General features: G+C 40.4%; 1 protein-coding gene across 2 annotated transcripts in view; it reads left to right on the top strand.

Moving 5' to 3' along the window:
- MAMDC2 (MAM domain containing 2) overlaps positions 1–12563 on the top strand; it is a 63882-nt gene that overhangs the window by 48371 nt on the left and 2948 nt on the right. The window contains exons 10-11 of one of the 2 annotated variants that reach the window (XM_075020398.1): positions 6149–6242; positions 7915–8067. In XM_075020398.1, coding sequence (XP_074876499.1) covers positions 6149–6242; positions 7915–8067 — 247 coding nt within the window. The remainder of the gene's footprint in view (positions 1–6148; positions 6243–7914; positions 8068–12563) is intronic. The other variant, XM_075020399.1, reaches the window with a different exon arrangement.

Below are 12563 nucleotides of genomic sequence, written 5' to 3'. Positions count from 1 at the left end.
CCTCCTAACATTTTTAAAAATAAATGAAAACCTTCATGCTTTGTTGTATAAGCCTCTTAAAGGGCAGCATAAAAATCTGAGTCTGAAATATGTGGATTCTTTTGATCTGATTGAATGTACTGAAACCGATGTTGCAGGCCAATACATGGCAGAAAAATGTCAGAGCTAACTGAAAATATGGCATATGTAACCTGGAGATGTTCACATGCACCGTGGAGCAAGTATCTGCATTTTGATACTCTGTGTGTGTTTGTCTGTATATGCTGCCATGGAAAGATATTTCTTTTATGCAACTTCACAGCAAAGTTCAAATGCCTAGATTAAAGTGAAGGTTTGAGTGCAGTTGGGTCTACTTACATCCATTCTGTTTATTTCTGCTAGATTTGGTTCACCATTCTGAAGCTCAGGTTTTCAAAAGCAAACATCTGATGTTGTTTATCCATTCATGCAAGTTTTTGCAATGTTACCTAGCACTGTAGTGCTTGAATACCTCCCCGGGGTTCAAAAACAAATCCTCAGAAAGGTAGCTGACATCATAACAGCCCACCCTCCTTCCATCAGAGTTGTTGTGGCAGCATTTCTTGGGTTTTAATTCTTTCAATGTACTTTTCTTCCTCTCTGATTTTTTTTTAATTCACTCTCCTTGAGTTCCTCTGTTTGTTTTCACCCATCCTCTGTAACTAATTTTAGTTGCGGTTGTGAGAAAGCAGAATCAAATGACTGAGTGTTGCACTTCAATATTTACATGTTTTAAAACAAACAAAAGGGAGGACTTTCTTGGGAATGACTAAACACTGAAATCCTTTGCTGCAGGATGCTGTGGAAGCTAATAGTATACATACATTTAAAAAGGGATTAGGCAAATTCATGGAAAACAGACCTCACAGTGACCATAAACACAGTGGTACAGGTGTGACCTCCAGCTCGGCAAGTTCTTCAACTCTCTGGGGGCTGAACATAATATAATGGCACAAATAGCTTTATGGTTGATTTGTTTCTTGTACTGCTGTCTCTAAACATCCATTATTACCCCTCTGCCTTCCTAGGGCTTGGTAGGATTGTCTTTGGACCTTTGTTCTCACATCATCACTGTGTTGATGCTCCATATTAAATTATTCTAGCATTTGTCTTTGCTGCTGAGAAATCTGTGTCTCCTGCTTGTCCACTGAAGTCATAGGTAAATGACTAAAGCAATCTTGGATATATGATGAAGTCCTAGATGCCTGTGACCAAGTATAAAGGACACAGTTCTCCACTCAGATACAAAGTGGAGGAGAGGAGACGTCCTAGTCCTCATCCCTTCCTCCTCCTCTGAAAAACCCTCACTTATGTCAAATAAAGGAGCTTTTTGTTACTGTTCTGATATGACCCTTAATCAGTCTTCCTACAATAAGGTATGCAACCTAAAGAGGTTGGAATGGGCTGCAGTTTTATAGTATGGCCCTTCAGTCCTTCCATCTCTCACCTCTAAACCAAGAAACTTCTTAAAGAACAGCCACTGGAAATGCCAATTTACAATAAGAAGGTTAGGGTCTGAAAATAGTAGGATTAGTGCTTGCAAAACGTGAACGCCACTGTCTTGTGGTGTTTGATATACTGTTATGGAAACAACATACTGGAAACTAAAAATTATTCAGGTTAGAAAGTGTGACTTAAGTGGCCTGCATCTTCACAGTAGCTAAGCAAGGAGATATCTTGCATGAAATATTACATAGCTCATTTTGGTGTCTGTGATATTTAACTGACACTTCCTTTTTTTGCTCAGTTTTTGTTCTGGGTATTTAATATTGTGATATTACAATGCCACATCATCTGACAAGTCTCCTAAGTCTGAAGGCAAGAACCTTTCCCTCTTATAAAATGACCCAAGGAAACTGTTTCACTGAAAAGAAGATAGACCCATAATAGCAGATTTCTGGAAATCCAGGAGGGCCCTGGGTGACAGCTGAGGATATCGGTGTCCTGTATACATTTCTGTACAGGCAATATTCTCTACTAGACCGTGCAATCCAGTGAGTACAGAGGTAGCATTAACAGCCTGTGGCCCTAGGTTGTTTTGTTAGCTTTATGTTTCTCTTTTATTGTTTGTTTCTGCAACCCATTTACCCTTGGACAGGAAAGATTTTTAAAAATATTTGTTCAAATGTCACAAGCTTATTACCAATGTTATCCAATTATCTATGTAGAAGATTTTATAATCCGTTATTTTTCCTGCAGAAGCTCATTGTATTTACATGGCAAGAAATTGAACTTGCCTGGCGAGTGCCATTTTAAATCAATTTATTTTAAATGACAGAAGCTTGCAGGCATTCTAATTTTGGTTTAATAATTTACTTGCATTCTTGATAAATGAGTTTCTGACTGTTTAAGCCAAAAAAACCCAAGCCATTTAAAATCTAGTTTAATTAAGCTAGATAAAAGTAATTTGGTCTACACTGATAACATTTGTATTGAATAGCCCTGGGACAATCAGAATGGTTCTCCCATTCCCTGTGCTGGTGATGAGTCACTGGCTTACCCACTTATATGGCTGTGTACTAGTGTAACTGACTGAAAAGTCAGGCTCCTGGTTTTGTGAAAACATCTTGACTGCTTCTTTGTGTCATGTCACACATTTGTTTCTGGTGCTGGAGTTACTTTTGGATTTCATAGTACTGAGTTTTGTGTCACTGTATGGAAGCTATGGCAGTTGCTTCTCACAAAAAATCCACCTCCAACTCCACTATAACTGCCTTTCTCCTTTAAGACATTGAACTGAAGTATGTGTGTGTAAGCAACAGACTGAGTTTTGTGTCTACACCAATATACAGTATGTAGTTTAAACCTAGGAATATTGACTAGGATGAAATTGGGCGAATTACTTTGCTGCAGAGGCATAGCTTGCTTTTAAGTCACCAGATCTGGCTGCTGTCACAGTTTTTCTTTTGTTTAGTTGGTCTGGCTCTCTAATTGAGCAAGAGCTATACTTTCTGGGATAAACAAGTAGGAAAGAAAATACACAGAATCCACAGGGATCTGGGGCCATCTTCTCTCCTTGTCTCCTGTTCTCAGTCCAGCTCCCTCCAAACCTCATTTTACAAGTTTCCATATTAGTTCTTCCTTACACTGGAGGTACCCTACTGCATGTCCTACTCTTTTTTTCTCCTCCAAAAGCAAGTAAACTTCATATGCATACATTTTAACTCATTTGTAGAGATGCAGAGTGCTAAGGTTGAGAAGTCCCTTCTACCTCACTTCAGTGTCTGCAGCACAACCCAACAGCGTGTCCTGGGAGAAGTCAAACCCTGCTTGCTCTACCAGCTGCTCTGCTTTGGTGTTGCTCATTACTGATATAATCCAGGATAAATGCTAAGAACTGATTATTGATACTTTGAGGCTGCAGGCCAGGAACATTGATTAAGCACTGGAAAAGAAACAAACCAGCTTCCAGAAATCAGGGCAATGGTTTGGAAGGAAACTAATGCCCTGGCTGTGTCCTGTTATTGGAACAAAAAGAGACATGAGAGGAAAATATGTTTTATTTTTCAGTAACACAGGCAACAACTGCCTGCATTTGATAATGGTTTTAATTTAGCCTCCAAGATAGCATGCAAGTCCAGGAAGATTTGTTACCTAGTTTAAAACAATTAGTATGTTGTTCATCTGTCATGTTTTATGAAGAAAGTGTGAGCTGAGCAGAAAGATCGCCCTATTCTCTTCTCCAAGGCATGAGATAACTTCATAAAAATTTCTTTTGGAAGAATTGACCTAGGAAATACTTTAACTCAAAGCAAGAACAAATGTAAAGCATCATGAGATTAGTCCTATCGAGACTGCAGAAAGGATTCAGAGAGCTGACATAGGGTGAAGATGAGTAGCTGAGTAAATCCAAATTGATGCAATTTTGGTAGGTGAAGTTCAAATAGTCAAAGATGTCCTTTTATGACAAAAAAGGGACATTTAGGACAAAAAGAAGAGTGAATAAATTTGACCTGTGAATAAAAATATCTTCTACCCCGTTGCTTAAAACTAAATCAAGAATATAGCAACAAAATAAGCCAAGGGGACAATGAACTATTTCAGTACATTTGCTATAGCTAATACTGGAAACTCCAAATTCCCAAGCAGAAGCTCCCCCACGCCCGTGCAATTATAAAGGCTGCTCATGGCAGCATGTCACTCAATGCCACAAAAAGCAAGTGGAGAATTAGTAATGCTAAAGCTACAGATGACAAAGCTGAACAAGTTTGTAAGTGTCACAGAAACAGATCAATCCTTTGATTGTACAAAGGCGACCGGTTCAGTGCCCTTTGAGAGACCAAGAGTTATTGTTGCGATGCTTTTGAAATAGAGGGCTTTCTGCAGGATCCAATGGGTAATTACATACCTTGTATGGAACAAATTATCACAATTTAAGAATAAAGAACTTGATCCTGCTCCCAGTGATGTCAATAGGAAAACATCACTTACAACATCATTCCACAGTGTGGAAATGTTGTTTCACAAAACGAGGACTGACCTCACCCTTTCATGTGTGGTTTTCTGAAGATTCTTGGGTTTAGGACTATAATATGTCTTTAGTTTATTACAAATGTTCACCAGAATGCATTTATTAAAAGTCTGGTGAATGACGTCCACCCAACGTCAGTATTTATTGTATGCTTTATTCCAAGAGATGCTACCATTTTTTAATAGATTGCGCCTGTTTCTTGAGAATGAACTTACAAAGTAGGAAACAATTTTTGTCCTGTTAAGCCTTAAGGCTAAGAGAGCAGCTCTACAGAAAAGAAGAAAAAAAAAAAAAGGCCAGTTTTTGGCCACGATACACTGAGCAGTTGTGCACGCTGTGCAGGGGCACTCCTCAAGTCCATACCTGCAACAATTTACAAGACAGATAATTACTATTACCAGGATTGGTAGCACTGAATGGAAAATGGTTTTGAAAATTGCTCCATCTTGAGCAGCATAACCCATACATTCCTCAAAGGTTTAAGTGTAGTTACATCTCAGGCTGTTTTATAAGCAGATGGGTAAAAAAATACTACATAGCAAAGCAATCTAGCAAAATCCAGTATAAGGACCATATTGAAGATGTTACTGAGCCTGTTAAAAGAGGACATATTAAATAATGCATGCACGACTTTTAACAACCTTTTAGTATCCACATGAAACTGTCAGTCAGCATTAAACCTCAAATATGTAACTGAGGTGTTTACAGTTGTTCCATAATATTAAACTGTTAGAAGTGGCACTCATCCATCTCTGGTCACTAGCTCAGACCTCATCACAAAGGAATTGTTTTGAAAAGCTCCTCCCAAATTTTGGTCATAACCCCAATGGTCAGACAGATAGTTTGCAGTAGTTAGGCAAAGAAAACTGCCAGCAGTATTTTCACAAAATCAACCTTACTGTGTCTTCTGTAATTCGAACATATCTCTGTCAGCCTTGGGAGAAAGGCAGCTGGGATTCTTACAGTTTCTTTACATTTTATTTTGTCATCTCATGAGTGACTTGTATTTTCCATGGCAGAATTAATGTGTAGTCAAATAAAACATCTTGGAAGCTATTCTTCAGAAACCCATATGAACACTGTGAATGATGCTTAGCATTTCTAGCCTCCTGCTCTATGATATCATGGCCTTGTGTCATTTCTGAATAATTCCATTTTATGCAGTAGTTTCATCTCATCTCTATTGTTCTTCGTTTTTTTGGCCACAGCCATTTCTTTTGGCCATCACTCTGCATTACTCGTTCAAATTTATTTTTCCATGGATAAAACCTCCTGGTTGTAAGGATAAGATAGCTGAGGACATTTGAGCTGTTCATGTTGTTTTTTTGGGGGGGAAAACCACAACCTCAGTGAGTCATGTTTTCTCATACACTAAAAAATACACACTCTCCTCATAAAATGGAAACTACATACTGAGATACATCATTTGCCTATAAAAGTGAGAAAACACTTGCTATTGAATGAAAACATACATCTAAACCCCACTGGATTTGAAATTTCAGTCACTGGCAGTGTTAGTATGTGCCAAAACAAAGTGGATTCATCAATTCTGTTCTATAGATGTCAAAATTATTAGTGCATGTGGAAAAATCTAAATTTCCATACACTTAACAGTGCCGGCTTTTGTTAGATACTTGAAACTTCCTTCATGTATTGCAGGTTGTCTTTGTCAGCTGGTGTAAAAGCTTCTGGGACTGTGGACTTGTAGCACTGGATGATATATCATTCAGCCTGGGAAGCTGCCAGGCTGCTGGTAAGACCATGTATATTTGTCGTCCAACAGCTGCTACCCTTTTTAGTAAGAGTTCATCGCATACCTTCATTTTCCAAGCCCATCCTACAGCTGCCTTCATCCCACCGTGGTTTCTTTTCTTTTCTCTTTCCAATAAATATTGCATAAATTCTATCTTTGCAGTAGCATACATACAGCAAGGGCCAGGTTTTGTTCACAGCAGAACCAGCTAACTCCTAATTAACTCCACTGACTCCAGTGCAGTTGTATATAGATGAGCATTCCTTTTGGGGAACTACAATTTAAAAAAAACAAAACAGTCCAGCTGAGGGGAAAGCAGTTTTCAAATGGCTTTTAGGAAACCAGGAATGGACCCAAAAGCAATATTTTCAAAACACAGCATTATTCTTTTAAGTCCAGAAGTACAGTTGTGCGAGGCAAAGACACAATCCCTTATCGGAGTTGCAGTTCTGTGATGAAGACCGAGTCTAACTCTCCCTCCTGTAGTGAGAGGAACTGAATGGTTTTGACTGAGACTTTACCCTCTGACATGCACAGGCTAACCTCTCTGAACTCACCCAAACTCCTTCTTCTGGGGCTTTTTGAGGTTTGACAATACAATGATTGTATCCTAATTTAGAAACCATTCTTATGAGATGGGCACAATCTATAAACCCATTCTTCTTCGGAATAAAGCCATGCCTTTGAAATGGTGATGAGGCTGATCTACCGTACCATTTATTTTCCATGTAATAATAACTATTTAATGACCTCTTTTGATTGGATTTCATGCATTCAGGCAGCTAACAATTACAGAACAAGAGAAGTCACATGTATAAACAAGATGCCATTTTTCTAAAGTATTTCCAACAATTGTCTGTTTTGCCTTTCTGTAGTTCCTAAGTAATTTGAAAAGGAACCAAAGCTGCAGAACTGACACTTTGGTATATAGTCATACTGGGACTTGTCACTGATGGCAGCAAAAAAATGCTCAAAAAATGCCCCGGAGTATGTGAGGCAACAAGGCTTCCTCCTTTTCAAAAGGTGAAAGCAGCTCAGAGTGTCTACTTCTGAAATACAGATTCAGATTATAGCAGAAGAGCTGACAGAAGCTTCCTGGCAAGCAGCTGAATTGTCAACTTTTTGTCTTCTGCATCATTTAATAGAATTGAAATAATGAAAATACTCTAGTAATTACAGCTCTGTGGTCTGTTGTATGCAGTATTAGAATCTGGTGCCAAGGCAACATAGGAGAGCTAAATGTGGCATTTGATTTCAGATTACAGGAATGCAAATCTTTGACAATACTCATTTAATATGCATGTTGTACATGCTGGAACTCATTAAACTGCTTGGGGTGCCACAGTAGTGAAGAAAATTACACTGGTAGAGCCCATTGTGAACAGAGTAAGAGCTATGATGAGATAATAAACTGCATGAGATGCTTTAAAGAATATTAGTATATGTTAGTGAGCCAGACTAGGGCACAGATTTCCCCAAAGCTGTGAAGAAAATGAAATTAAATTTTGTACATCAGTTTGAAGCTAGCTTTTATAAGTTTATGACAACTGAAAGTATTGCTAGATAGATACGTGGTTTCAGCAGGTGAGTGAATGCAATACATACCTTGTGTAATCTCTCCCTGTATCTGTCTAATATATTTGCAGTTTTAAACAGTGTCCTCTCCTTACAGATCTATTGCTGCCCAATCCTGGAGAGTGTACTTTTGAAAAAGATGAGTGTGTGTTTACCCAGAAGAAGAGAGGTCGTGGGAGTTGGCACAGAAGGAGGGGTCCAACTCCCACTTCTTACACCGGACCGAAAGGAGACCACACTACTGGGGTAGGTGAGTTAAGCTCCACATTGAACTTTCAGAACAGAGATTGATAGTTAATAAAAAATACTTTGAAATGATAACCTAGAACACAGACCAAGTTTTTACTTTTCTGTTCAGAACAGTTATTAATCAAACGAAGTAAACCCATTTCTTAGGGACCCACAGATGGTTTTGAGAATGTGATGTTTAATCTGAATTACCTGCAGACCAAGTGGGTAATTTGGTCTTTGTGTCCTAAAGTAGACCTTTCCTTTGGGAGAAAAAAGGACAGGATGACTGTGGTGGGTAAACCCTGGCTGGACAGCAGGTGCTCACCAAAGCCATTCTATCACTCCGCCTCCCCTCAGCTGGACAGGGAGAGAAAATATAACAAAGGGCTTGTGGGTCAAGGCAAGGACAGGAGAGATCACTCACCAATTACCACCATGGGCAAAACAGACTCACCTTGGGGAAAATTAATTTCTTGCCAGTCAAGCAGAGTAGGGTAATGAGAAATAAAGCCAAATCTCAAAACACCTTCCCTCCACCCCTCCCTTCTTCCCAGGCACAGCTTAACTCCCAGATTCTCTACCTACCCCCACCCCACCCCAGCGGCACAGGGGGATGGGGAATGGGGGTTGGGGTCAGTTCATCATACGCTGTCTCTGCCACTTCATCCTCCTCAGGGGCAGGACTCATCACACTCTACCCTTGCTCCAGCGTGGGGTCCATCCCACAGGAGACAGTTCTCCAGGATCTCTCCAGTGTGGGTCCTTCCCATGGGCTGCAGTTCTTCACAAACTGCTCCAGCATGGGTCCCTTCCACGGGGTGCAGTCCTTCAGGAGCACACTGCTCCAGCGTGGGTCCCCTGCGAGGTCATGATTCCTGACAGAAAACCTGCTCCAACGTGGGCTTCTCTCTCCACGGGTCCTCAGGTCCTGCCAGGAGCCTGCTCCAGTGCAAGCTTCCCACAGGGTCACAGCCTCCTTTGGGCACCCACCTGCTCCAGCGTGGGGTTGTCCACGGGCTGCAGGTGGATATCTGCTACACTGTGGACCTCCCTGGGCTGCAGGGGGACAGCCTGCCTCACCATGGTCTTCCCCACGGGCTGCAGGGGAATCTCTGCTCTGGCACCTGGAGCATCTCCTCCCTCTCCTTCTTCACTGACCTTGGTGTCTGCAGGGCTGTTTCTCTTAACATGTTCTCACTCCTCTCTCCACCTGCAGTTTCTGTGCTGCTACAACTTTTTTTTCCCTTCTTAAATATGTTATCCCAGAGGCACTACCAGTATTGCTGATGGGCTTGGGCTTGGCCTTGGCTGGCGGCAGGTCCATCATGGAGCCGGCTGGCCTTGGCTGTGTCAGACATGGGGAAGTTTCTGGTGTCTTGTCACAGAAGCCACCCCTGTAACCCCCCCGCTACCAAAACCTTGCCACAAAAACCCAAGAGAATGACTCTCCAGACCCCATGGAAAAGCCTTCTTCCAAACCCCTAGGTTATGGGAATATTCTGTGAAACTAAAAGGCAAACAAGTGGTTGGGATCTCTTCTTTCATGAACACCTTCCTGTTCAAACTTAGAAGAAAACATGGATAATAAAAGAGGTCCCACAGACCTTTTATCTTGAAAATCTCCTCCATAACCTTATTGGTGTAATAAAAGTATTTAGGCAAGTGGGGCCCCCATTAGCATGAGCGAGCACACAGAAAACTGCATCAGAATTGCCCCCACACTAGGGGCAGTACCTGTTGACTTTTGGAAATGACAAAGTGCATCACTGCGTTGGGTGCTTGTGTTCCTGCAGAGGACCTCAGTAACAACTCCACTGACTTAGTATAATGGATGGAACTGCCCTAAGGCTTGTGAACTTTAAATGCTTACATAGATCTAAGAAGGCTTTTGGGGCCTTTGGATTTGCCCTCCTTCACAGTGGTTAGCATTCATTCAACAAGTCATAAAGTCAGTTGCAGACAAGCTGGCTTATTCACAGTAGCCATCTATCCAGTCTGTTAAAAATTTTAACTGGATTACAAAAGCAGTTGGCCTCCTCAAAAGGCTCACCAAAATCTGTTATTATTCTGTCAGCTGTGACTGAGTGTAAACCACATTAAGCATCATCAAGCATAGTTATTTCAGCTGTGCATATGAAGTCTTGCTCTATGCAAACTTAATTCAAGTGACTCTGGAAAACCCTTTTGTTTCTAGTTAACAAAATAACAAATGCTTCTAGTTAATAAAATAACAAATGTTTTGTCTTGTTTCTGATCTCTTTATCTAAAAAGATGGCTTTGTACATGTTCAGCAAAATTTCCCTTCCCTATCTCCTGGTAAAATTTTTGTAATAGTTGCATCTTCAGCAAGGTATGGAAATTGACTAGAGAGACGTAAATTCATGGTGTGGGGGGCTGTATGGCCAACATCCTACATGTGGAATTGAGAATGCAGATGGGAATGTTTCTCTTTGGCTTGAAATTTCAGATCACCAAGAAATTATGTTCTTCCTTTGTTAATTCTAAACAGTACTGATGCTGGGTAGAAACATGAATAGCCTTCAGAGATAAGTAAGTTTTAAAGCTTAAAACTTCTCTTATGTGTTATGAAATAAAACCTAGAAACATTACTTACAAACCTGACCTTGTTCTGACCAGATCTATTGGCTAAGTTATCTAACTGGAAGATGTAGGCTATCTACAAATCAAGAACATTTTCCCAATAATGATACCTTTGTACTGTGGAATGACTTTCAAAGGGGAATACTGAAATTCTTGTCCCTTTTCAATTTAAAAATTAGATGACATTAGAGTGAATTAGATGACGTACTGTCTCTAAGTCTTTTTACCCATGCTCTCCAGTTCTTCTGCATCAACTAGACATGTGACCACCAGCTTTAAAATAAGTGAGAATTTTTCCTAACAGTTTTTAAAGTTCATTTGAGAATTTTTATTTTGAAATGTGGGTGAGACTCTTGGAGAAGCATCTGTACACCATCTCTGTATTGTCTGGCAGACCGTTCTTTTTCTACAAAATATAATCCAAAAGGACTACATCACATTAAAGTTGCCGGTTGTTTTGGTAGGTAACCAAACTCAATTCCATAAAAGGATTTAACATTCAGGTTGTTTTGATGCCTTCCCTCCCCCCCGGGTTATTCCCTAGATAATATATTTTATTCTTCCTCTTTCAAATACTCTATATGTCCCAGCTCTTGTGTTTCCAAGGACAATAACCATCTCCTTATAGTAGAAGCAACACTTGTTTCTTACTCAAGAACTGGAATGGGCCGTTAGCACAATTTTCTTGATCTGTAAGGCAGAAACTGTCTTTAGACCTATTTTCAGTTTATGTAGATCACTAAGATCTGAGGCTTCTGATTCTGAGATCCGAGGCTGATGGCTCAACTTTAGAACTGGTGAAGCAAGAGAATCTTTTAAGCCTGGCCTCTGACAACAATGTTTATTCCTTATTTCACACATCTCTTTGCAGCAAGATGTGCTGAGAAATGCATAGATTTGAATTCACAAAACTAAGAGCTGATCTAGTCTTTCCAACAAGTTTATAATATGATTCAGGCCTTAGAACTAAAGGCAGGTTATTTTATTAAACTGTAGTATGAGCTGTAGGCTTTGATTTTTAACTCACGGAACATTTAAGCATTGTGAACATCAAAATTCCCACAATGGCTTGCACTAAGTTTTGTATAAGTAGCCTTGGGAATTCTCCAACACACTGTATGAAATTATCTTTTCTTTACAGACCTACAGCTGTACATAATTTTCCTTTTCACCTTTTCTCTCCACTGCTGCTCACCACCAAACTACAACCCAGGTCAGAAGGGATGTCTTCAGCATGGGTTTGTGTAGATAATAGGATTCTGGGTATCATGAGGGACACCCTGAGCATCCACTGGCTGCTCTTTCCACTCTCAGCTTTTCTCCTGCCTTACTGATTGTTAGGAATCCCCTCTCCCCCTGAGGGTGATCTCAGTGCCAGAACTTGTGGTGGCAGAAGGGCAAATTGTTTTCTCCACCACCACAAAAAGGGAGCAGTGGGACTGCATGAAGAGCTGCTGCAAAATCGGAGTTTGCTGCCTGCTGGCAGAGTGTACATCTCAAGACACAGAACAGCTGCCACATGCAGCAGCAGATGGGATGAGGTGGGGATGCTCCTCAGTCTTCTGACACACCTCAGTTTCCTCCAACTGGAAATAACAGAATAATGGATTGGGGGTGGGGGGATGTGTAATTTGCCTGCCACCAATTAATGACTAATTTTTCCACAGATTAGAGTTCATGACAATCTTTCATTCATTCATGGATTCTAGAGAGTCTAGTTTTCCTCACTTGTGTCTTCACGTCTTGATCACAGAAAGAAAAATATTGTTGATGTCATATGTGATTTAAAAGAGGTATTTCAATTCATTTGCTTTGTTAATAGCATCAGCTCCACACATTGCATAAACTGTACCCTCAGATGTACATGCAGCTGTCTCTGAATTCCAATTAATTGACCAATGTCAGAGTGCATTC

Source organism: Buteo buteo, chromosome Z, assembly GCF_964188355.1.
Source record: "Buteo buteo chromosome Z, bButBut1.hap1.1, whole genome shotgun sequence".
In the NCBI taxonomy this organism is placed as follows: domain Eukaryota; kingdom Metazoa; phylum Chordata; class Aves; order Accipitriformes; family Accipitridae; genus Buteo; species Buteo buteo.
This window is presented reverse-complemented; position numbering and strand designations above follow the sequence as displayed.